The sequence below is a fragment of the Lutra lutra genome, chromosome 16 (genome assembly GCF_902655055.1).
Source record: "Lutra lutra chromosome 16, mLutLut1.2, whole genome shotgun sequence".
Classification (NCBI taxonomy): Eukaryota; Metazoa; Chordata; class Mammalia; order Carnivora; family Mustelidae; genus Lutra; species Lutra lutra.
Genome location: NC_062293.1, coordinates 34023368 through 34050629, shown reverse-complemented (window position 1 = coordinate 34050629; position 27262 = coordinate 34023368). Strand labels below are relative to the sequence as shown.

The window sequence follows — 27262 nt, the reverse complement described above, 5'->3', positions numbered from 1 at the left end:
ATCAGGGTTCAAGTATGTACCCATTGATGGAAACTACAGTTTGTTTTCCTCCATCACTTTTTGGAAGACTAGAAGCCATTAACAGATCATGGAATAGCTCCACACAATGGGTTTACAATCTAACCTTCTGGATTTGTCTCAAAATTGAGGTTTTACAGTCATTGATATAATCCACTTGTGCAGTACTTCATGTTCATTTTCCCGACCCACACTGGCCAGAGGTTCTCAGCAGTGCTTCTACACCATAGCCTATAAAAATTCCTTTTACTTCCCCCAACTTTTCTAATAGCAAAGGCATTGAGAAACATGCGAAGTGACTTGTATGGACTTTGAAGGTAGTACTGGGCCCACATAAGAATTTACAGTAATTGTGGAGTTAATACAGTGTGTCATCCCAACAGCCTACTATTTCTTTACCTAAAATTTAAAGAACCAGATAATTATTTAAGGGCACCTTTATCTCCCTTTTGATCTTTATATGCCTGTCATGATATAATTCCAGTAATTGCTGTTAAACCAGCTGCCCAGGATATGAAGGAGGTCCCAGTTCCCAAAAGCTACATAGCTTCTTGAATGAAAGCCACCTTTTAGGGGAATCCTGACAGTATTTTTAAAGTAGAGTATATCCCTAAGAACTGATGATGCCAGAGAGCGTTTTGGTAACAGGTGCACATTAAGTAGCTCCAGCTCTTCAAGGTTAATTTCAACAGTTAGCATTAGTTAGCATTTAACTTCAACATAAGCAGCATGGTAACACTACTTCAAGGTCTAATGTCAGTGGAGTCGGGGCAGATTACTGCAGCCAGATTTAGTTCTAATATTTAGTCAATTTTATAGAGTTTATGCTGGCATATGACAGCACAGGAGAAATCGCATCTGTAAATGATGCCACAGTAGCAACTGCTTCTAAATAGAGTGTTTATACTAGATTCAAAAGTGATGCAATAGCATGTAACTGAGATGAAGAGAACTCCATCATAAATGCATGATTCTGCTCAGGTTCTGAGGCTTGCCTCAGAGACTGATGACTCCAAGTTCAAAGACTGTGCAATCCCAACAGGATGGCCTGCTGTGGCTGACTCAAGTGGTTGTAAGAAGTCATATCTACTAGGATGAATTGTACACAAATTCTAGTAAATCTGGAAATATATTATGCTTATTTCCTAGTTCACCTATACTTAGTATTTATTTTACAGGGTGCTTAATCTTACAGTTCTCAGGGTATACTCTATAGAGCCCATAGGGTCCTTAAGATACTTTCTGGGGTCAAAACTATTTTCATAATACTGTGCTGTGCTGACATTTGCAAAGGTGGGTAAAACTGTTGGGACCTTTCACAAATTGAGGCAGGAGCATCCTATCTCTACAAGTAGTACTTCACTGCCCTACACCCACAGTTAACAAAAAGGTTCACTTAAAGTCCTTGATAAAGCGGTCAAAAAAAGTATTGAATTTGACCCTAAACTATGTGTATTTGTCTTAATATTCTCTGTAATATTAAGTACTCCTGGTACACACTGAAGTATGAATGTTGTCTTGGGAAAAAATGGGTGACTGAGTTGTGAGCTGAACTAGCAGCCTTTGTCATAGAAGATTTTTACTTGGAAGAACTGACAAACTAGTTACCCATCCAGGCCTTGATGTTTGGCAGGGATTTCCTCATAAATTAAGTGACCCAATCATTTTAAGGAAAACAACTGACAGTATTCTCGAATAGAAAACTTCTATCTGCCTCTCCTCCCAGGTTTCCCCAAACTTAAGATTTTTCTGAAGAGATCAGTGTTCCCCACAATATTTTTTAAAAGCTATTTGTCAGTATGCAGAAGACCTGCACAACTTAGTGAATCAGTATTTTCCATATAACCAATGCATGAGGGTACAAATCATGCATGGGTAAAAAGATCCACTCAAAATAAAGAGATTAATGGATTTTAATATAACATCACAAAAAGTTAAGTGGTAAGTCAGATTCCCACATTTCAACTGACCACAAGTATCTCAAAGGGCTACTAAAATACTCCCTTCCTTTCCTAATTACATACCTGCACGAGGCTAGACTTTCTTCACATACTTTAAAAAAGAAAAGAATATATTGACTAGAAACAAATAATGAGAATCCAGCAGTCCTCTATGAAGATGAACTTTGAAGAGACTTGTAAAAAAACAGTGCCATACCACTTTTACTTGTTTTGAGAAATATGATTGGTTGTTTAACAGGCAATGAATTTAAGTTATATTTAAATGGATTTTAAAATGTTTTAGGGGCGCCTGGGTGGCTCAGTGGGTTAAGCCGCTGCCTTCGGCTCAGGTCATAATCCCAGGTCCTGGGTTCAAGCCCCACATCGGGCTTTCTGCTCGGCGGGGAGCCTGCTTCCTCCTTTCTCTCTGCCTGCCTCTCTGCCTACTTGTGATTTCTCTCTGTCAAATAAATAAATAAAATCTTTTAAAAAAAATGTTTTAATTACTAATACAGTAAATATCAACACTTACAATTCCACTTAAAGCTCTTTGGGATCTTCATAATTTAAGAATATAAGAGGGTATTAAGTTTGAGAACCACTAGTGTGACAATGTCTACATGACTAAATCAATTTACAGAAAGTTTAAGCAGCCCTACTTGGAGATCATGTCAGTCTGTTCCTGTTGCTGAATATGTTGTATGATGTCTAATGTCTATGTCGAAATAATTATCAACAAGTAAGATATTTTTGGTACAATGGCTGTATTTGGATAATAGGGCAAAGATCATTGAAAACATGTTTACCTCCAGAGAGGTTTCCCATTAAATCTCTCTTTCCCTTCTTCCTTTCTGTTTCAGTTAAATTTGAGAATTGTAAGAACTCTTTATACTCTGTTTTTAGTTCCTTTTCCCAGACCATCCACCTATTCAGAGTAATATTAGGGAAGACACCTTAAAGTTAATTACCAATTTGTTCTACCACTTACTGTATAATACTTTACTGCCAAGTCGTGAGGTAGGTAGGCAGTATGATTTAAACATACTCCTGAAAATAATTCTGGGAAGTACTCATGTTAACATACACAAGAGGGAACATATTCAGACATTCAGCTTACTCAGGATTTGAACCTTTGTCATGCACTGCTGCAGTTTCATAATTAGCCCATTAGGGATGGTTGATGCAGCAACTCTATCACTGGACGTAGTATCACATTTTAGAACATGGTTGTTGGGTTTTTTTTTTTTTTTATTCTTAAGGTTATAAGAAAACTTTTACTAAATATTTAACTTAAGGAAAAGAGATGAATGATTCCACTGGAAAAACAAAACCCCCAGCTGATTCAAAGTACAGGAAAGATTCAGAAAAACAAATCTTGACTCTGAAAAGAACGAACTTCCAGGGACCATTGCTATTCTCCCTCATGATTTTGATAACAATAAAAGGGGGGGGTAGGTGCAGAGAACCTACAGAAACTTAAGTATAGCCGGATGTTTTCAGTTTGACAAACCAGAAAAGGTAAGGGATTTTCCAGCTAATACTTTAATTTTTGATAGGAAAATAAGGGATGATTACAAGTGGGAAAGGGCAGTGGTTCCAAGTTTCAAAAAAAGCCTTCCATGCAGCTGATGGTCATTTGCCTTACCTAGAGAATTACAGGACAACACAAGGCTAGGTGGGGGCTCTCTAACTCTATCGAGGATTAACAATGAAATAAACAAAGTAACATTCCCAGCCATAAACAAAAAGGGGTGAATTCAAACACTGGTTAAAAAACAAAGTACCCATAATTGGGGGGCCCTTACTATTCATGATAAGGGGCAGTATGTTAATTACATGCTTACATATTTTTATTTCAAGTTAATAAAACATCCATATCTGTATATTTAAGTGAAATGCTTAGATAAAAACCTAAGGTACCACTTGGTGAAAATGATGGGAGACAGCCAAAATGTAGCCCACTACAGTGCTGTTTCTTCAGAATACCGCATGTACCTTATTAACTACAGGAATGCACACGATATAATGCTGTGTTTCCACATGTCCCAATCCTCACTCTGCTTCTGTGCTCCTGTCTCACTGTATCGTGCCTCAGTTTTCAGTATGAAACTGTGACAACCATAGTTCTTTTGGTTAAAGTTAAAGAGAGGTGTTTAATTAAAACTGCCATTCTACGTGTTATTTCCACAGTCCAGTAATTTATTTTAAATTTGAGTAATTTCAAATTCCACAAACAAAACTGAAGAACAGCAATATTTTGTTTGAATTCTCTCTTCTGTACACTCAGTGATCTAAAACACCACAATATCCAACATACACAAACCTCAGGGAAGGGTTAGTAAATACACACAGATTGGAATCATGGTGCGCTTTGTTCCTGAATGGAATGGTCCCACAGAAAAAGCACAGGATACAGCACAACATAAGGGCACCTGTTACATATGAAGTGAGCAAAAACACACTAGCATTTTCTATATGCATAATGAGGAATCCTGCATAGGTTAGAGGGCCTTTTATGCTCATTTAAAAGTCAGGCAGGTTGTCTGTAATGCATTTTTCAAATAATTTGGAGAGCACTGCAATCCAATGTAGGATATGCTGATTAGTGTTGTCTTTGTTGGCATTGACAGTCTTACATGGTCACATACCAATATTTTTGCTGTAGCTTTTAAGAGATTTAAATGCATTTAGACAATACATATCGAAAGCTGTTTACATACACTAAATTTAAGAGAATCAATATTAGAGTTTTTTTCTCTTTAAACACTACAGAGTGCAAATCAGATTCTTCACAACAGATTATTAAGCAGTTCTTCAAAGTATGAGGGGGAAGAAAAAAAAAAAGCCCAAGTGAATAAAACATTGAAACTATTCCCCTTTGAAAATAAATTCTAAAATGATGCGGAATGTGAAATAAACTTTTAACACAGGTGATCTGAGTTTATAGTTAGAAACAAAGTAGTCCTTCATGAAATAAAGGTTACAAGAACATGTGCCTGTTTTCCCGTTATAAACTGAGAAGCAGTAGAGACGATGTTTCAGTAAGAAAATATGCGACTACAGGATCAGCTTTCTGTCTCACATGCTGTACCCAAAGCCAGGCTGTGGCTGCCCATAGGGTGGTGCAGTATAACCATAGCCAAAAGGTGCCTGGGGAGGGACTGCAACACTGGGTCCCGCTGTCAGCATCAACTGGGGCTGACCTAGAGAAGAAAAACATGAAGGGTCAGAGGGTGGGGAGGCAGGGGGTGGGAGAAATTGTTAGCACTGTAGGACTATCACACTCTAATCTCACACGCTCTTAACAACGTAATCACAACTTAGAATGAGTTTTGTGGTGGCTCTTTTGACTATCACAATTTTGGCATGACGATCACCTTAGTAAGAAGGGTTCTGCCTAAAAAGCCAACAGTTTAGGGCAGAGCACAGAACTATAACAGTAACTATGTTATTTCATTTCATTTAAAGCAATATACACAGACCTGCCTGACATGCCTGAGCAAGACAGCCGCCAATAAGCGCATCACTCCATGGTACTCATACATTATACAACATGTTTATTTTGTTTTTATATTTTTTTTGTTTTATATTTTATGTTTGTTTATTTGACAGAGAGAGAGTGAGACAGGGAACACAAGCAGGGGGAGTGGGAGAGAGAGGGAGAAGCAGACCTCCCACTGAGCAGAGAGCCCAATGCAGGGCTGATCCCAACACCCTGAGCCGAAGGCAGATGCTCAACAACTGTTAGGGTGACAATATATAAGCCTAGAAAAGCTTAATTTTTTTAATGGACGTGTTTTTCCCACAGATGAACTTTTAAAATTAGATTTAAATTTCTGATTTAGGGGCTCCTGGGTGGCTCAGTGTGTTAAGCCTCTGCCTTAGGCTCAGGTCATGATCTCAGGTCATGATCTCAGGTCCTGGGATTGAGCCCCACATCGGGCTCTCTGCTCAGGAGGGAGCCTGCTTCCTTCTCTCTCTCTACCTGCCTCTCTGCCTGCTTGTGATCTCTCTCTGTCAAATAAATAAATAAAATCTTAAAAAATAATAAAAAAAAAAACTTCTGATTTAGGTTTCTGATTTAAATCCCTGATTTAGATGCTCAGTAGGTTAGCGTCTGGTTTCTGACTCTCAGGTCATGATTGTAGGGTTGTGGGAGCCCCGAAGCTAGGCTGTGCACTAATCAGGGAGTCCTGCTTAAGATTCTCTCTCCTTCTCCCTCTACCCCTGCCCCTGGCTCGCATGCAAGTGAGATCTCTTCCTCTCTCTAAAGTAAATAAATAATCTTAAAAAAAAAAAAAAAAACTGATTTCAACATTTTAGTAGTAATGAAATGATAATCTAATGTAATCTAGCAAAGAATCTAGTACTAATTAAAACAAAAATAAGACACTGAAATATACATTAGGTATGAATATTTAGAGTATACACCCTGTTTCAAATACTATGTTAATGCTCTTATATACTTCATTTAAAAAAAATTTTTTTTTAAATAAACTATCCCCCCAACAGTGGGGCTCGAACTCACAACTCTGAGCTCAAGAGTAGCAGTCTCTACTGATTGAGCCAGCCAGGCGCCCCAACACTCTTAAGTATTTTAAGTAGTGGTTGACCACATAAAGAAAACAACCTGTAGAAAACCCGTCTTATTTAAAGGGAAAAAACAACATAATACCTCTACCCACGCCCCCACAGAAGTAGACTTAATCCCCCAAATGAATGTAAACCTAGTGCAAGGTTTCTCTCAGACAAGTGACCTCATGTCTCTTTTTTATGAATAACGAAAACTGTTGTTTGTGAGTAAATTCTTTTTGGAAATCAGCAGTTTGTAAAAATCACTTTTAACCTTGATGCTGAAATTTTCAACTGCCTAGACCAACTCTCCATTTAAACGCTCTGAAGATAAGTCAAATTCAGTAGGTACCCCCAAAGTATTATGGGATACTGTGTTTCCTATCTCAAATATGTCAAACATCTTGCTCCAATCTTTTAACCTGCTTTAATCTAATCATCTTTAATCTTTTAGATTTATCTTCTCCAACTTTATCAAAACCACACAGTCCTCTAAATTCCCGGAATCCTTTTAATATATAATAAAAAGGAGATAACTGTCATAATAGATTTGTATTTTATCATTTCCTTTAGCAAGGTGGTCACAATTTTATGCTTTCCTCCAAAGAACACCTGGGTATAGTGCTGTAATTTATAGCTCCCTAATTCATTATTCAAATGAGTATGCTCACCAAGAGTAAGAGGGAAAAGGGAAGTAGCTCAGACTTGCACACAGAAGAAATTAAACTGCCTTCAATATTCACGGTGAGTCTCAAGATCCTCTCTCTCTGGAAAGTTCTCAAATGGAAATAACCCAGTTCTCTGCCCTGGTTAGAACTTAAAGATGTACTCTTTATGTAAAGCACACTAAAGACACCCTTGGCATGTTCTCTTACTTTCTGCATTTCTGAAAACTGGACTCATTAATATTTCTTTCTTACGAAATATCCTTACGAATCGATCAGTGAGCAGGCAATAGGAAAATTAAAGTTATGATTTTAAGTGACTGGTTTTTAATATTGTCTTTGCATTTAAGATGACCTTAATCAACAATTTCAAAGTCTGCTTTAAGACTGTTTTCAGAAAAAGATGGCAGAATTATTCCTAAACTCAGTGAGCCTTTTGCACTTTAGAAACTTACTATATTTCTGTTTTGAGGTAGGATCCCTACAGAATGAAAATGTCTGCCTAATACTTTTCTGTGGGGTTAAACAAAGAGAGCGAGATTACCATAAACAATAGGTTGCGTCTCTGTAGCTTGTTCTTCTTCTTTTCTCAGTGACTCTGAAGCATCTAATTTATCCACCTGGAGAAAAACAGGTAATGTTACTTAATACCTCAAAAGTATTACAAACCTAGGTTTATGGCAGAAAGTGGAAAAGCCTTAGTATGTTAAATTTTGTCAAAATAAAACAGACTAAAGAACATTCTCAGGCCCCCTCAAATTCATTGGCAATATTCACAGTTCAGTCAAGGTGATTTTTAGCACTGTCATTATAAACCCTCAGGAAGGAGGGATTTATAAATGCCATAAAAGCTCACGCCAGGCTAAAACTGGGCATGCTAGGATGCAGCCAGCCTGAGGGAGGGAAATAACGAGAAGGAACCACTTTTTCAAATGAAGTTTAAACCATGTCAAAGGTAATAATAATGAACTCATGACCAGGCAAAACTTCCCTCCCCAAAGGAAAAGATATTCAAGGAAGTAAATGAGTTAATGACTGGGCAAATGCTCATTTGGAATAAGCTATCTTTTGCCAAGTGTGCAGTTTCTGCTGATAATTGTTACAGGTGCAGACTGAAGTTTAAGACACGAAGTGGCCCCATATTCCATTGTTTGATAAAGACAGGCTGCATGTTCTAATGCTCTATTTTCTAAGAAGTAGAAATAGTAGTAGGAATGCCTAATTTTTGCCCCAGTGTCTCAGAGGAAGAATTTTTTTTGCTTTTAATTAAGCAAAGTAGTAAATGGCTATTACATGCTAACTACTCTAAATAAAAGTGGATAGTATCAGAAAGAACTAATGCTGTAGGAGTCCAAATGTTTAAAAAAGTTTTTTTTTTTTTAAAAAGTGAAAGAAAGGAGCTGGAGTACACAGGTCCTTCCACAAACTAGTTGAGTGACCCTGGCAGACCATTACACCGATCCTCAAATGTCCTGTCTGTATAATGATAGCTGAATAAGATATTCTGCAAAATTTTTTCTAGGACTAACAGGATTTGGTTCTGTTATTCTGTGAAAAATTGGGGAGAAATGTTATTAGGACAGTGGGCTTATGGGATGTCTACTATACAACTTCCACCTGCATTTTAAATTATATTTGTCTTTTAAACTATATTTAAAAGTCTATCATTATACCTGAGGTAAAACTAAAACTTCAAATTTTGATGTTATCTATTACTCGTGGTTTTCAAAAGTCCTAAGTGTGTTGGGTGAGATGGGGGGCAGAGTGCAGGAAAAACTTTTAATGAGGTCATGGCGTATTCTTCAAAAAGGTAAACAGTGAAAATCACAAAAAAAGACATGCAGACTTTAGTGAAAAATTATAAAGACCAGGTCCTAAAAAGGTTAAAGTAGCCTGTAGTTTCTATTTGAAATGATTTAAAATTGCATGTGTGAGTCTTTACATAGGTTATTAAGGTCAGGACAGTATTTTATACATCTTTTGTCCCATATTAAATATTATAAATGTAAATCAAATCCATTCTAGTTTATCAGAGAATAATCTGAGAAAAGTTGGGGTACACACCCTAGATACCTTCAGATAAAATGTGGTTTTTCTACACTTGGAAAATGGATTGGTTATGCTTTTGTATGCCATTTTCCTATTTCATGGCCTATGTGTTCAGTGTTACAAATTACCCCTATATCAAAAACAACTACGGAATAGAAGTACCATGAGAAATAACCAATATTTGGCATTCAAGCTTAAAAATTATTTCAGCTGTATACTTTAAAGCACAGTCTGTGCCATCAGGGTCAGATAGGGTTTTGCTAACTAAACAGTATCCAAGGGGCACCTGGGTGGCTCAGTGGGTTAAAGCCTCTGCCTTCGGCTCAGGTCATGATCCCAGCGTCCTGGAATCGAGCCCCTTGTCGGGCTCTCTGCTCTGCAGGGAGCCTGCTTCCACCTCTCTCTCTATCTGTCTGCCTCTCTGCCTACTTGTGATCTCTGTCTGTCAAATAAATAAATAAAATCTTTAAAAGAAAAAACAAAACAAAACAAAACAGTATCCAAGAGTGAGCTAAAGAGGTTATACAAAAAAGTACATGGATGAGTGTAAATAACTTCCAAGTTATTAGAAGAAAAACGAAACACCAACCAAAAAAAAGTCACCACTGCATAATACATTTCCAGACTTTCAAGGAAAAGAATCTGAAGGGAACACATGTTTAAACATTAATGTCAGAGGTGAACCTAAATCAAATGTTCAAGAAAGACGTCCTATTAAAGTAGTACACATTAAAGACTTAGAAGAAAAGCTAGCAATACCACAATGCCCAGGCATGGTCACAGACAGGTTGGGCATGGGGGGGGGGGAACAAAAAATAGTAACTCTGAAGGAATAGCATCAAATTAAGCAAAAATTTTATTTTTCTATATAATGGGACAGCCTCTGGCACAGCAACATCTAATTTTTGTTTCCACTGACCCAATTTAGATTGCTCAAAAAAGAAAAGCAGAGAAGGCTTTAATGAACATAAGCTTTTGTTAAGAGCTGTAACAAAAGTTTCTGATCCTTGGATTTAAAAAGAAAAATACAGGTAAGCATGTCACTGAGTTCAGTTCCATCTGTACTATTAAAAATTCACTATAATGTAAAAGGCTTTTCCACAAAGACTGCAATATGCTGCAGAGGAAAAGTTAACATGCAGTCAGTTATTTTGGTGTATGTGTGCATGAAAAAAAGGCAAAAGTACTGAAGCAAGAAGTGAGATCTGAAGATGACTGTTGCTATACAGGCTCTCAAGGAAACACACACAGCCCACAGCAATGCTTTAAGAGTTTCAAAAGTAGTATGATGTAATTGCAATGACTGTTGTACATGCTTGATTTAAAACAAGGCATAACACTACAGTTCAATTACCTGTTTTTCACACACACGCTTTCTAACTGCCTTGCTTTACTAGCTGCTGAAGGGCCTCACACACAATGCATTTTATTCAGGTTTGCCGTAAGTTCCAATGGTGATTCCAGTTTGGTTCAACATAATGCCAAGGCACTGTCCCCCACCCAAAGTCTTTCAAATTTGTTTCAACTCTCCTTTACCTTCCCACCCTTTTAGTACAACAATTTGATACCAGTCATAAGTTTGTTTCATTTACACTGGGATGGAGACAAGCCAATGAAGGAAGCAGCAACCAAAAAGGTGCCTAAATTTGACCTTGGACAAGCCAACAGGATGAATAACAGCAAATTTTAGGTAGCTTCAGAAGTGTGCCTTATTACAGGAAGAAGTTAATATTGCTTCATTATATACAGAAATAATCCATGTTGCTTAGCAACAGTTATAGCAAGCTACTCTCAAGATTAAAAAAGTTTTGATTCTTCTTGAAAATGGACTAGCACCATAAGAACTGGACACCTGGAGAAACATGAGGAAAGTCTCTTCGGAAGCAGCTAGTATCTCTTGTATCTACTTTCAGCAAAAAATTAGTAAGAATCAAGAGATCAGAAACTGGATCACAGTCCTTCAATACCAAAAAAAAAAAACCCCAAAAAGCCTTTTAGGGCATATATGTACATATATAAATTCAACAACTGTCAGGCAAAGCTCACAAAATAAAACCAGAGGCTGCTTAAATTTATTTAGAGTATTAAGAAAATCCTATCATGGTCCAGATACCCTGACAGGGAAGAGAAATTTCCTGAAACTTTGGAATTAATATGGAAACTCACCAAGCTCGGTTTTTAATAATATATTTAAGAGAGACTGTGAACCAACTACTGATTAGCCTCCTGCCCTTCCTAAAGCCTATTAGCCGATTAGTAGCAAACATCTACTAATGTCCTACAGCTCTATTATAGTTATGTTTCAAGGGACTTGCAGAGGCTTTAGTGAAAATTTATTTGGGGGAAAAAGCAGCAGCAGCAGTGTAGAAAAGGAAGGAAAAAAAATCATGCAAATTCCTTAGACTTAGTCCTCCAGACTTAAAGATGGAAAAGAATCAACTTTCACCTTTTCCTTTATTGCATCAACCTGCAAAGGAATTCAGAAGGTGCAGCTTAGAAAAAAAATCAAATTCCATATTGAGCATAAAAAGGTAGAATCAGCAACAAAGGTTTAGGGGAGAAACAACTAACCACTAAAAAAGGCATGAGAAAAGTGAAAATAAAGGGCATACTGGAAGCAAAATTTAGGATTTTTTTTAAACTTCAGAGCTTACTGCAGAAGAATTTATGCTAGAGTCAGTGTGATAGAAAGCAGCTTAATCGCTAGTAAAACTTACAGCATTTCAGTTAACAGCAGCTTAGAGTCAGGTCTCTTAAGTTGGCATTATGCATATGAAAAGAAGCTATTCTCATCTATGGCTAATATAAGGCAACCGTTTTCTTATACTGGACTTCAAGCAGTTTTTATACCAAAAATGTTAATTCTTATAAAATTATGACTCAACACAATGGTATCTACTTCGATGGCACCCTAAGGAAATATTCACACTAGGGGTCATTAGCAGTACTTTTTTTCCCCCTTTACTCAGACATGCTGAAGAGATCAGATGTGAGACTGATTTTAATAAGCATGTTTTGTTTTAACAAATGGATCCCTTAGGACCATTTAAAAATGTTCTACAGTAAAAAAGCTAGTAACTGTTGAGGATCAAGTAAGTAAAAAAAAATTATGACATCAAAAAGGTACATTACGTGAATTTTGTAAGATGATTATACCCATGGCTTGTTTAATGCATTTTTAGGTAATATGTTGTTAATTATTAACCTGCTTTATTTTTAAATTAGGGGTTAAGCTACCAAAATGTACTACCAGAAGATCAATGGGATGTTAAGAATATAGATTTTGCTTCCCCAGAAGAAAACAGGCAGATATATTAAAGTCAAGAAGCAACCAAATAAAAGGGAATCTACACTACTAAGTTATGGATATCTGAGTTATAAGAACTGACTTGAGGAAGAGGTTATTTTGGGGGGCGAAAAAAATCTTTTTAGTAGATGTTTAAAAAAACCCAAACATACAATATAGAAGTAACACTATTCACCCTCAGAAATACATGGAGGGTAAACATTCTGACAAGTTATGTTTGAGTTCCTTTTTCCATTCAATGTCATTTGTCAGACATTATAAATTACTGAAGAATAAAAATATTTTATGACAACCAAATGACTTAACACTTCTACTAGAGAAAAAAGATTTGAAAAAAATAAATCTGCATGTGGAATTTTACAAATCCTTAAGATAAATAGCTCTGAATATACTCAGAGGCACCATTACCTTTGTCAAGTATTCCTTCATGACCTGGATGAAATAGGGCATGGCAAAATCCATGATATTGTGCCTCCATGCAGTTTCCAGGACAACATCTGGCCTTAAAAGATCATAACAGGTAAAAAGACAAGCTCCAAAGCACTCTCTTTTTTCTTCCTGCAAAAACCACTGTAGGAGTTCTTCAGCCAACTCCGTATCTTTAGACTCAGAGGCATACTGCATTGCATCCTATTCAAAGGAAAGGATGAAGGTCAAACATTAAACTCAAATATAATAAACTGGCAAAATGAGTAATACAATGAGGGAGGAAAACATTTAAATTTGATTTCTTGAAAGAAAAGATGACAGGGTGACTTTTTTGTTTTTTTAAACAGAGGTTTGACACAAACAGAAGATGACCCTTACAATCAAGAAAATGACTTAATTACCATCCCCCTCAAATGGGGGATTAAAGGCAATTCTCATATACTGATAACTTGTATAGACCATAATCACTTTGAATATAACATTCTTAGAGTTAAAACAGATCATCCAGTTCTTCATTTAATAGGGCCGCCCCCACCAACTTTATCCACCTTGTACAGGCTATCTTTCTTGCACAGCTCTACACTCTGTTTCCAACGATTGTTGCCTTTGAAGAGATAAGCAGCAATTCTTCTGAACTCAATGAGTTCATGTTTTTCCAAACGTTGAGCAAGTGAGATATTGTCAAAGTTGTCATAAGCATCTATTGATGTTCGCAGAGCCTTGAAAAAACAAAAAAATCCAATGCCAAATCAGTTTTAGTTTAAAACTTGTTCCATCATTTTTTTTTAAATATTTTATTTATTTATTTGACAGAGAGAGATCACAAGTAGACAGAGAGGCAGGCAGAGAGAGAGAGGGGAGCAGGCTCCCTGCTGAGCAGAGAGCCCGATGCGGGACTAGATCCCAGGACCCTGAGATCATGACCTGAGCCGAAGGCAGAGGCTTAACCCACTGAGCCACCCAGGCGCCCCTCCATCATTTTTTATCAAGAAGTCATTACTGTGTCTGACTTGACCGATATGCTGTATGATGTGTATGTCTAAAATACAACTTGATCAATGAGCCTTCTTCGAATACAACAGCCGAGATTCAAGCATCAGGCCTGAAAGTTACAAGCTGAACAAGTACGGAGGTTCTTCGATCTGACTGTATAACAATGCCGTCAAAGGCACTATAAAATTTATAAAAGGTACTATAAAAAATGTAGAATTTCTAAAGGTGCAATTTTCTCCAAGGTTTTCAATATCAAGAACTAACTTGAACAGTTATGAAAATGGGAGGATTTGTAATTTGGAGGATAAGATTCTTTGCTTTAGAGAAACTCCTGATACAATTAAACATGATACTTAGTAATACGGATTAGCATGAGATCTGAACCCATCACACGAATAGTAAGAGAAAAAAAAAGGGAACAAACTTAATTTTTTTTTTTTTAAGATTTTATTTATTTATTTGACAGACAGAGATCACAAGCAGGCAGAGCAGCAGGCAGAGAGAGGGGGGAAGCAGGCTCCCTGCTTAGCAGAGAGCCCAATGTGGGGCTCGATCCCAGGACCCTGAGATCATGCCCTGGGCTGAAGGCAGAGGCTTAACCCACTGAGCTACCCAGGCACCCCTACCTTAATTCTAACTTCATGTTTGCAAAATTCTTCCCTAGCGAAAGTTTATTAAAAGACAGATACTAATATACTATTGGGCAAGAAAAGCAGAGAATAAATACACTTAATACCAAGTAAGTTTTAGTTAAGAGACCAAAGACTTTTTGAACCTCACCTAAAATCTAGATGATTAAGAACAAAGTAACTACAATATTTTTCTAAAGCATCAACTAAGACATGATCTAAGCAAAATTCTGCAAACTTGGCAATTAGAACTCAGATTTATCAATCCTGAAAACATCACTAAATTTAGATCCCAGGCATCTACGTACCTACTGTTTACACAATCCTAAGGGATAATGGGCTTTTTTTTTTAACCCAAACACATCAGCTTAACCACTCAATCATAACCTGAGTTTCTGAAAATATATGCAAGAAATAAAAGGTTTTACCTGATAATCTTCTTCTGTAATGAAGAGGTTGTTCAGTGATTCATTCACAGATTTGTTATTGTGGTTTTGAACTGAACGCAAATATGGTTTCACCAGCGGTAGCTGTTTAACCTTTTAAGACAAAGAGTTTTGTTACAAACAGAGCATATCCTTAACGTTCAACAAAAGTTATCCAAACATGTCTTAGTTCCTTGCTGAGATTCTTAAGGTTGTTGTTGTTGTTTTGTCCCCAAATTTTATTTATTTGACAGAGAGAGAGAGAACACACGTGCATGCACGTATAAGCAGGGGAAGTGGCAGAGGGAGAAGCAGGGTCCCCACTGAGCAGGAAGCCCAACACAGGGCTCGATCCCAGGACTCTGGGATCATGATCCAAGCTGAAGGCAGCTATTTAACCAACTAAGGAACCACCCTGAAAATCTGAAGTTTTTAAAATTACCTTGCTGAAATAATTGACAGCACGAGTATGATCCAACCGTGGAGACAGCACCATCAGCAAATCATTTAGCAACAGAGGCTTGAATTCTAAGTAGAACTGTATTGCTCTGTAGTATAGTTCTACATTGGCAACCTAAAATGGGAAAAATCCACATGTAAATTAAGAGTCATTTCCTAATGAGCTTTCTCCTTTCAAAACTTCTATCTTCTGAAGAAGCTACACACCTTGGTAATGATATCTTTGAACTGCCCTTCCTTCCATGCATCAGTTGGATGGTTCATCATAGTAATTATGGCATTATCATATTCTTCGTACTTGTCATACAAAAACACCAGTTCTGCCCAAAGATGAGCTTGTTCTGCAGCTCTCAGCACCTACGTAAGAAAAGACTTAAATGCTTTAGATAGGAGTCTGTAATTCTAGCTAAAGCCTAAAAAAGGAAAGATGTTTTAAAGTTTTAATTACAGCTATCGAGCCACCTCACAATGTTAAAAGGCTGTGTTACCTTAGGAATATTCACTCTGGACCAGAACAGCTCCAGGTGCTCCCTCATTTTCTGTGGCTTAAATTTAGAATATAGAATAGCTAATTCGGTAAACATTCCCATATGAGCTCGCTCAAGTCCCAGCGCTGCTTCCAACATGGTTATCAGTTCTTCAAAGTAGCCTCGATCCTGAATAAGGGAAATACACAATTAAAGATAAGACCATCTGCAGCAACAGCTCTCAATTAATAAAAGACCCCTGTTCATTACCTGATAGTAGTTGATAAGTTCCTCCAATTCATCTGCATGTACTACTATATGAAGCCCACACATCTGAGCAAGACGAAACTCCTTGCCATCTACACAGGCGAAGCAGACCTATAACAAAAATTTCAATTATGTAAACTCAAATATAAACATGGCTGGTTAATTCAATTAATCAGTTTAAAGAGATTTCCAAGAATCTTAATTCTTCGAACTGGTGTTAAGATTACCTCTTTCCATGTTCGAGTACTGTTAGCTTTCCTAGCTCCATCAACAGCTGCCTGATATTCACCCAGATGAACCAGGGTAGATGCCAAGCGTCCAAAATTGGAAACATTATTATACAATAGTTTAGCAGCATCATACATCTTTTCATCATAACAACGGTCACCAACCTGAAACAATTACAATTCATTTTCAGTAAGTGTAAACTCGATCCTCTTTCCAAAGTCATAACTCAATTTAATACTGAGAAACATTTTTTTCTTGGAAATCATTAGTTGTGATAGGTTAGATACTATTTAAAAAGTTGCTTAACAGCTTATTTTTATACTCTGAAAAAAATGTGAATAGGAAACCCACTTGTTGGATATGAGCATTATTTGGCCCATTGATGAATTCTTCTAACTCTGCAAGGCGATTTGTTTTAGCCAGGGCAAATATCAATTCTGTCTCCACATAGGACTCACGAGCCTTCTTACGGGCCATCTGCAAGTACTTCACTAGTTCTTCCCAGTTTCCTAGGTGTAAAGAAGAAAGTAAGTCCAAACACTAACATCTTAACATTTACCTTTTCACTCAAATAAACAAGAATTATTAATTTCCTTTCTAAGGAAACAATAGAGAATAATAAATGTAAATGATGAAAAGTATCTAAAATGGCAAAACTTTTATTACATTTCTGTATTATCACTGACCAAATGAATACCTGAATTCCCCTTTTCCTTATAGTTGTCAGATTAGAAATCAATCAAAATTTTATAAGTAAACCAAAATTCCAAAGCCACAATGAGATACCACCTCACACCAGTCAGAATGGCTAAAATTCACAAGTCAGGAAATGACAGATGCTGGCGAGGATGTGTAGAAAGGGGAACCCTCCTACACTGTTGGTAGGAATGCAAGCTGGTGCAACCACTCTGGAAAATAGCATGGAGGTTCCTCAAAAAGTTGAAAATAGAGCTACGCTATGACCCAGCAATCGCACTACTGGGTATTTACCCTAAAGATACAAATGTAGTGATCCGAAGGGGCACATGTACCCGAATGTTTATAGCAGCAATGTCCACAATAGCCAAACTATGGAAAGAACCTAGATGTCAATCAACAGATGAATGGATAAAGATGTGGTGTACACACACACACACACACACGATTGAATACTATGCAGCCATCAAAAGAAATGAAATCTTGCCATTTGCGACAACGTGGATGAAACTAGAGGGTATTATGCTTAGCGAGTAAGTCAATCAGAGAAAGACAATTATCATTGATCTCCCTAATTTGAGGAAGTTGAGAGGCAACATGAGGGATTTGGCGGGTAGGAAAAGAATAAATGAAACAAGATGGGATCAGGAGGGAGACAAACCGTGAGAGACTCTTAATCTCACAAAACAAACTGAGGGTTGCCGGGGGAGGGGGGTAGGGAGAGGGAGGTGGGGTTATGGACATTGGGGAAGGTATGTGCTATGGTGAGTGCTGTGAAGTGTGTAAACCTGGCAATTCACAGACCTATACCCCCGGGGCTAATAATACATTATATATTAATAAAAAAATAAAAAATTAAAAAAAAAATTTTTATGAGATTTCAGGGGTGCCTAGGTGGCTCAGTCAGTTAAGCATCTGCCTTTGCCACAAGTCACGATCCCAGGGATTTCTGCATTGGAATCCCTGCTCAGCGGGGAGCCTGCTTCTCCCTCCCCCTGCTCCCCTCCACCTCCGCTTGTGCTCCCTCTAGCTATCTCTCTCAAATAAATAAAATCTTAAAAAGAATTCTGAGATTTGAAAACAGAAAATATTCCCTATGGACCTTTTAAGTTCACAAAATGCAGCCCTTCTATATGTGGACTAAGACGGAGTGCTAAATTTCTTCACAAGTAACCATGCAGTATCTCATTCCTATATAAATTCAGAATAGACCAGTATCTTGAGAGCTTGTTTGGAGGTTCTAGCAGGGGAGCGCAGCTACTCGTATACCCTTGACCGAAGAACGGTCCTCTCCTCTATCAGGGAAGGTCGTCCTCTTCGACCGAGCGTGCAGTTTCAGGAGGGACGCACGTGGAGCGGTGAGGGAGGAAGGGGACACCCGCCTAGCCAGCCAGATCAGCCGAATCAACCCTGGCGATCAATGGGGTGACAGATGTCGCAGCCAGATCGCCCTCACATCCGCAGAATAGACCAGTATCTTAATGCCTAGCTTAATCATAGCTTAGGTATATTTTCTGAGGTCACAAACACATAAAAGTAAGAAGTCATACCACTAGTATTGGCAGCTTGAACAACTTCCATGTAGGATGAAGGATCATCTGCTTTGATATATGAATCAATGGCTTCCTTCACCATTCCTTTCTGCAACTGGGCTTTTGCAAGCTGACTCCAGACTGCAGGTTCATTGCAGCGTTCAGCAAACTCATATGCCCGATCCAAATTTCCAATATGTTCAATCAAGACCTAAGCAAACAATTTTTGAATATGGATTGTAGTAGAATGAATCTTGCCACATAGCAATTACATTTAAACAGTCAGGATTGTGCTTGCTTCGGCAGCACATATAATAAACAGTTAGGATTTTATTGCTTTTCTATGCCAAAGCAATCAATTATGCTGAGTCTAACAGTATAATGCATACACTGAATCAACTTAGGCAATCTGAAGATCTACCTGAACTGCTGAAGTATTGACATCAAATTTCCGGAAAATGGCAAATGCTTCTTCAAACAGCTCATTGCAGATGGCAATATTGGCAATATCTGGGGCATCATAATTATCCAGGCGATTAATATACTCCATAACACGTGTACGGTCAGCCTTGATTGCAGTGAGGATGAGGAGGTTTTGCAGATTCCTTTCAAGAAAAAAAAATTGCATTATATCAAGATCTTATTAGTCATAAAGAATAAACATTGTGGCTATGAAGAGTTTTTTGTCTCAGAGGCAGGGTGAGAAGAGGAGGCTATTAGAAGAGTCAGAATTCAAACAACATTCTCTAAGTTTTGTCTTTTTCTTCTTCGCAAAAGTGATAGGCCGTAATTTAAGACTGAATATTAACAGCCAATGGGCCCTTCTTAGAGCATACCTGTGTTCACTGAATACAGAGTTATCAAGGACAATTTTCTCCAGGAGTTCAATGAGTTCATTAGGAAGGTCTGCAGTCATAAAAGCCTTGACAGTTACTGACACTTCTTCAGGGTCCTGAGTCTCAGACAAGGCTGTCTGTACAACCTACAAAGTATACAGAGAGAGAGATATATATACACATACATATGTATGTGTGTGTGTGTGTATGTGTATGTATGTACATATATATATACATATATATATTTGTTTATTTAGGGAGTTAAAGTACTGAAAATCAGGTGGTTACTGAAGACATTATCTGATAAGAATAAGGTGGCATCTCAGCAGAAAACTTGAAATAATGAAGGAGGAAAAATACCTTTAAACTCATCACACAAAGGTCTTTCTACACAAATCCACGTATACCCACATCATGTGTACTTCCAGTCTCTAGAAAAACCACCCTAATTACGTAACCTTTTTCCCTGATTAAAATATTACCTGTAATAACCACTCCTCATTATCACTTTAATGGCTAAATATGAATTAAACTACATAGATGTGGCAATACTGACTCAGTAATTCCTCTATTTTTGGCTAATTGTATGGCTCCCAGGAAGCTTTGTATCCAAAATGGGAATTTTCCTTAGACATGCTTCCTAGGACAGGAACAAAAAATAAATAACCTTCAATTTATTCTCTTCTATATTTGTACTTCTATCAAAAGAATTTAAAAACCATTAAGAACCTTCAATTTTTAGGGTTCTAAAAAACATTTTTATGATGTATGTGCAATATATATGTTAGTATAATTTTATTTTCTACTTTTTACTACCTTCTCTCATAGTTAAATATGATCTATTTGAGTACATATGGGTATGATGACAGGAAAGGTTTTTTTTTGTTTTTGTTTTTTTAAGTTATTTTATTTATTTATTTGACAGACAGAGATCACAAGTAGGCAGAGAGGCAGGCAGAGAGAGAGGAGGAAGCAGGCTCCCCACGGATCAGAGAGCCCGATGTGGGGCTCGATCCCAGGACCCTGGGAATCACGACCCGAGCCAAAGGCAGAGCCTTTAACCCACTGAGCCACCCAGGCGCCCCGGAAAGGTTTTATTCATAGTTAAAAAGATAAGCCTTAAACACATTTGTCAATTTTACCTGGTCAATTAGGGGTCTCCTGTAAGGATTGCTTTCCAGCAGCACACTACCCCATAATTCTGGATCCTTTCGGCGTACCAAATAGCGGGAAAGACTTTTGAAGAGGGAATTCTCATTACAAACCTAAATAAGATACTAAAGGTTAGTTTCAAAATAAAAAGTAAAGAATTTCTATAGACTAACTTTAGTTTTAAAGGTTCTTTCTTATGATTTATACCCTGTTAATGTTTCTTTTTTTTAATCCATCACTTTTACATATAAACCTGAATAGGTCACAACCAAGTTTTTATTAAAATTCAGTATATGCTACAAAGACATTATTGGGGCAATGACAAAACTAGAATAAGACAGAATTTAAAATTATTCTGTCAGTATCAAGATGACTAAAGTTCATATCTACAGTGTGGTCATGAAAACAGAATACCCTTAGTCTTAGAAAATACACACCGAGGAAGTATGTACCATATTCTCATATGTACATATATATATATACATATATGTATGGTGTGTATGTGTGTTTGTGTATGAGAACACAGGTGATACAACTACTGGGGTTAAAATGTTAGTAGGTGAATATAGACTTAATTTACTATTTTGGCCCCTTTAAATTCACAATTATTGGCAAATAAAGTTTTTTTAAAAAGCACACAACTACAAGGAATGCTCTATATCACCTCAAGCCACCATAAAACTCAAAATTCACTAATCTAACATTATACAACAGGCATTTAAAAATGCAGCCTTCTCTCTGTAAACATTTAGCTAACAGTACTCACATTAATAAGTTCCAGATCACACTGGCCACGTTCATAAGCAACACAGGCCAGATGTGGATCTCTCTTCTCACAATACTTTCCAACAACGCGACTGTCATAATAAGGATTTTCACGAAGAAATCTCTCTGGGTTGTTATTACTGTCTATGTAGATTTTGGCTAATGCATTGTGAGTAGCAGGCTCCTCACAGCCCTCATGAATTCTGGCCTCTAGCCAAGGCAGAAGCAGTTTCAATCTAGTATTTCAAAACAAAACAAAAAAACCACATACACACACAAAACCACACATGATATATTATTAAAAAACACACAACTCTTGACAATGCTAACTACAGAAATACCTTATGGTATATAACATGCTCTCCCATATATATATTTTGAATTCTCAACAATTTACAATTAATTGTTGAATTCTCAACAATTTACAAATTGGTAAATTAAGATTCAGAGACAGCTAAATGATTTGCCCAAGATTATACAAAAGGTATAGAAGACTCTCTTCAGAATCTCCCAGACCTATCTGCTACATTATTTATATAGGATATAGAAAAAAGAGATTATAGATTCATACTTTTTTTTTTTTTTAAAATACTGGCCAAAATACCTAGACTTCAGATAAATTTTGTTTGGAAGTAAGATGGGAATGTCATACAAAAAAACAGGCCAGATTATCTAAGGTTCCTTATAATTTTTCTTTTTAAAGATTTTATTTATTTATTTGACAGATGGAGATCACAAGTAGGCAGAAAGAAGAAGAAGCAGGCTCCCCACTGAGCAGCGAACCCGATGTGGGGCTGGATCCCAGGACCCTGGTATCATGACCTGAGCTGTAGGCAGAGGCTTTAACCCACTGAGCCACCCAGGCGCCCCCTTGTAAGTTTTTTAAAGATTTTATTTATTTATTTGACTGAGAGATAGTGAGAGCAGGAACACAAGCAGGGGGAGTGGAAGAGGGAGAAGTAGGCTTCCTGCAGAGCAGGGAGCCGGATCCTGGGCTCAAACCCAAGACCCTGGGATCAGGACCTGAGCTGAAGGCAGACGCCTAACGACTGAGCCACCCAGGTGCCCAGTTCCTTAGAGTTTTAACACAATTAACAGACCTTACCTACAGCCAAAGGGGGAAGTACCCTAAATACACAATGTGAACAAAATCTGGTGGCTTTAGAAGCTCTGGGTTTAATAATTCTAGCAGTCATATGACCATTCCACCAAGGAGCATTGGTTTCACTAAGCTATAGCTTATGTTTCAGTGGTTCTGATGACCCAATACTCTTTTGACGACGGTTTAATTATTAAAAGCACCTAGAGGAGGCGCCTGGCTGGCTCAGTTGGTGGAACCTCCAACTCTTGATCTCAGGTCATGAGTTCAAGCCCCACGCTGGGTGAGAAGGTTACTTAAATAAACAAACTTTAAAAAAATAATAATAAAAATAAAAGCACCCACAGGAAAAATAGCAGGCCATATTTTGGCTACCAAACTCGTATAGTTATTATGAACTCACTCCCATTAGGATAATGACACAAATTTGTATTAAGGCAAAAAAATCATGGTCCTATAAGCAAGTGCAACACAAGCAGATATGCCTGGCAACTGAAAAAATAAGTATTAGCTAAGGCATATCTAAACTAGTGACTCAGATGTGAATCTAGTTTATCACAATGTAATTTGTAACTTAAAGACAAAATTTTCTAAATTTTTCTGGCTATTTGCTTAGAATATACAAACAAGATGGTTTTCAGGTATTAGATTTAAGATGCAACTAAAACCTCTTTCTAAATGTTAAATTATTACGACCTATAATCAGTTCAGACCAGGCTCAAGTTTTTAAAATCAGTATTATATTCTGTATTTCCATTGTCTTTGAATACAGAATTTTCCTGTTTGAAATATTCAAATACAAATTCTAGAATACCATTTCAAGGATACCTATACCAACTCAGGTTAAAATTAAACCACATAGGTTTTCTTGTTGTCTTTTCATAGTCAGAGTAACTTCCCACAGTTAAACCAATCCACCAACCTCATTTACTACAGTAACACTTTCTAAACCAGTTCATCAAAATTTCTCAGCTAGGGTGCCTAGGTGGCTCAGTTGGTTGAGCAACTGCCTTCAGCTCAGGTCATGATCCTGGATTTCCAGGATCAAGTCCCGCATCGGGCTCCCAGCTCCTTGGGGAGTCTGCTTCTCCCTCTGACCTTCTCCTCTCTCATGCTCTCTCTCACTCATTCTCCCTCAAATAAATAAAATCTTAAAAAAAAAAAAAAAAATTTTCCCAGCTAAAAAAAAAAGACTTCATGGTATAATAAATACTAGAAGCACTTATACTATATTTTCCTCTAGTGGAAATTCAGAATTCATATTATCACATTAAGGTTCAAATTAAAAATCAATTTAACCCACAGTTACACACAGAATTCTTTTCTCTCTTTATACCTGACATAAATTAAAGAATTAGTTACTAAAACAGTGGTGTCATACCTAACTAAAAAGAGGCCTTTTACATAGTTTACATTAGAAACATAGCCAAACCATAGCTGTAATTATAAACATGTAAATAATATCTATAACAAAACTGTAATGTTTCAGAAAACAGATTTTTTTTTTCAGCAATATAGCTAGCTTGTCACTTCTAAATTAGATGTCTCCAGGGAATTATGATCCAGTTTTATCAAAAAGCTTTCAGGCAAATGAGAGTCTGTATTTTTTAATCCATTAGCCTGCTAAGAGAGACTACTAATTTATCACATTTATGTAGATTAAAATGGTACTATACCTGTTTCTTTTTTCAACCTCAGCAACAAGCTCATCAGTAGAGAATTGACCTCTTACAACAAGAATTAAATTTTTAATGACATCTTCAGAGCAATCAACATCAAGCAATCCTCCAATAACCACAGGAAGTCGACTTGGATTCACCTATGGTTAAAAAAAAAATGCCATTATGTCACTAACAAGCAAAACAAAAAGAGAGTTTTAAAAAAAAAAACGGAACTCTCATTTCCCTCTTTTAAGCTCAATTTTAAAGTTCAGTAATAAACCAAGAGTCTAAACTTATAAGTAGACAGAAAAAGGAGGAAAGGGGTTGGCTAATTACCTCAGCATTGCTCTAAATCCAAAGAAGCTACAGGATGTATATGAAAGACTAATTAAAAGATCTCCATTACAGCAAAACTGCTTTTCCATTTCTCAAGTTAGAAGGTAAGGTTTCAAATATCTATGTTTAAGACGGTTTTTAAAACTGCTCTAGAGTCTATGGCCTCTACCTCAGGAGTTGGGTTATCAAGTAACTAGTGTGTAGGTCACCCAACTTCTTCAACTACACCAGTCTGTTCTGTTTTATGCTTAACATGAAGGTAAAATTCTAATCCAAATAAAGATTCTGAACGAGGAAAGAAAAAAAGTTGCCAGGCACTGTAGCAGGCTACTCCCATTTTGTGCAGAGTTTCAAAAGGATATGAAGATTTCCAGAGTGTGAGTAGTAGAATTTAAGGTAAGGTATTTTTTAAGTATTACTTACCTTCTGTACATATATCTCTATATACTTTTGAAGATTATTTCTATATAAATAGAGCACCAAATCATGGACAAAGTCAAATCGATCACATACAATGATAAGTGGTAACTGATCTGTTAGCTTTGCTTCCTGAAAAAAGAACAAAAAGAAGACTTACTATCAAATCTATGTAAAATATGAGAATCTATTCTATACTGGCAGGAGAGGCTCACCTAAACTTGGTTCTTCTCTCAAAGAAAAAAATGCCCCAGTAGCTGGTGTTCCACTAAATTTTTCGTAATTCCACTAAATTTTTAGTAAGCTAGACTTAGATTCATAGCAAAATACAAGTCCTTTCCACATATACCCTTTATCAAAAAAAAGTAACAGATTTGTGAGCCACCAGTGGCATTTTAGGATATAAAATAATCACAGTAGGACTTTCATTAATAGTAACATTGCAAGTGAGTTTGGAGTTGACTTAAGTAAGAACTACAGTCACATTATAAAAATGACGACATAAATGGTTCGTAGTTGTTTCAAACTAATGATTTTTTACCCCTCCCAAATTCCAATCTACATGGCCCGCCTCTATTACAATAAAGTCTAAAGGAGCAGCATGATGGTTATAGAAAAAAAAAAAAGAGAGAGAGACAGAGAAAAAAACAAGCACATAAGGAAAAGACATCTTTAAATTACCAATTGTTTTTATCATTACAAATACCAAGCTATAATCCTACTTATAGATTGACACAGATGTTACAGACAGGTTGGTAAGACCTGTACTGGGCATTTACCTGATACATGTCCTGTTAAATTCCAGACATAAGGTACAGCACAAAAAACAATAGTTTCCATCAGGAATTCATTTACACACAGTGAAACATTCCTCAATAAATGATTCCTCTATGTCAGTCTAATAAGGAAGTACAACTAAGCAGAACAGAACTTTCCCCAATGACAGCCACTGAGAACATTATTTGCAATGTTAAAATAAAATGGTTCGTAAGTTTAGTGCATATCACTCATCCAATTATAAATAATTTGAAGAATAGCCTATGAAATGTTCAGAGAACACCAAACTAACTATGGGAGTCAGGAGAAAATCCAAATAAAAAATCAAAATGGCTGTAAATCTGAAGTGGAAGTCCAGTTGCAGATTTTTGCCATTAAGGAAAGTCTAAAGCATGTATTATTTAGCACCATGGAAACTCTGTACTAACAGCTACAGTAATTTCTAGAAAAAATGTTGATCTACCTATCCATAAGATTTCAGTTGGCCAAGTTTTTCCTACTAAATAAACATCAGAAAGTCAGTGGATCAACACACTAATCTTCTTTTTCCTCTTTAATATCCACATAAAATATTATATACTTTATTTTACCACTTAGAAAATACACTTAATAGTAATGTAAGATTACCTAGGCATTTTAGTCTCATGCATGGGTCTTTAAGAATTCTGCTGGTTAAGACAACTATACTGTATTTCTGAAGAAAATTTAAGATTAGAAAAGTAGATTAAAAACTAGTGTATTTTCTTGACTGCCTAAATTTGCACATGATTTCACATATGGGAAAAATGCTATTAATAGTTTAAATTATTTCCTAAAAAGGTTAACCCACTAGCTACTATGGTTAAACATTTTAAAGAACAAAACTGAAATTATATAAACACGTTCAGAGGTTTTCTTAAATATTAAGTTATTCACTTAAATCATATTTATTATCTATATACTGGACACTGTTCTTATGCACTAAGATATAGCAGGGAATAAGGTAAAGCATTCTCTCAGGGAACCATGTTCTGGTGGAAAAAAGGAAGGTCTTGTAATGTTAAGTGTTTTAAAGAAAAATAAAGCAGGACATGGATGAGGTGAAGACAGAAGGTAGGTTTTATCCTAAACACGGTAATCTGAGACATCCTTGCTCTTAACATTTCATCAGAAATCTGAATAAAGGCAAGGAATTCTTGTCATGAAGATTTGAGAAAAAAGTAGAAAAGGGCACAAGCAATGTCCTGGGGCAGGAGACGGTTCAGGGAGTTCTAGGAATAGCAAGCAGGCCAGTATGGTTTAAGTACAACCAGAAAAGAAAAATGGTAAAAGAATTAAGATCAAAGGTAACAGAAAGCAGATCATGGGTCTGAAGAACAGTTCCATGCTTTCTACAGAGAGCTATAGTTCCACAGGGTGAATGCATGAGCCAAATGATGCTAATGACAACATTTCATCCTGTCACAGGCTACTTTAAAGAAGAAGTCATCATCAATCGGTGTTGGTGGTATAGTGGTGAGCATAGCTGCCTTCCAAAGAAGAAGTCATAATCTACCAATCTCTG

The 27262-nt window shown here is 36.8% G+C and overlaps 1 protein-coding gene across 2 annotated transcripts in view; it reads right to left on the bottom strand.

Moving 5' to 3' along the window:
- Positions 1-4136: 4136 nt before the first annotated feature.
- CLTC (clathrin heavy chain) overlaps positions 4137-27262 on the bottom strand; it is a 66999-nt gene continuing 43873 nt past the window's right edge. The window contains exons 15-33 of one of the 2 annotated variants that reach the window (XM_047706831.1): positions 24949-25074; positions 24205-24347; positions 21431-21665; positions 20655-20777; positions 19513-19658; positions 19098-19281; positions 18695-18887; positions 16800-16957; positions 16448-16612; positions 16224-16331; positions 15975-16142; positions 15694-15843; positions 15470-15601; positions 15031-15141; positions 13529-13699; positions 12960-13181; positions 11691-11711; positions 7740-7815; positions 4137-5161 (exon numbers count right to left, since the gene is read on the bottom strand). In XM_047706831.1, the coding sequence (XP_047562787.1) occupies positions 5037-5161; positions 7740-7815; positions 11691-11711; positions 12960-13181; positions 13529-13699; positions 15031-15141; positions 15470-15601; positions 15694-15843; positions 15975-16142; positions 16224-16331; positions 16448-16612; positions 16800-16957; positions 18695-18887; positions 19098-19281; positions 19513-19658; positions 20655-20777; positions 21431-21665; positions 24205-24347; positions 24949-25074 (2757 nt within the window). In that variant the 3' untranslated portion in view covers positions 4137-5036. The remainder of the gene's footprint in view (positions 5162-7739; positions 7816-11690; positions 11712-12959; positions 13182-13528; positions 13700-15030; positions 15142-15469; positions 15602-15693; positions 15844-15974; positions 16143-16223; positions 16332-16447; positions 16613-16799; positions 16958-18694; positions 18888-19097; positions 19282-19512; positions 19659-20654; positions 20778-21430; positions 21666-24204; positions 24348-24948; positions 25075-27262) is intronic. The other variant, XM_047706832.1, reaches the window with a different exon arrangement.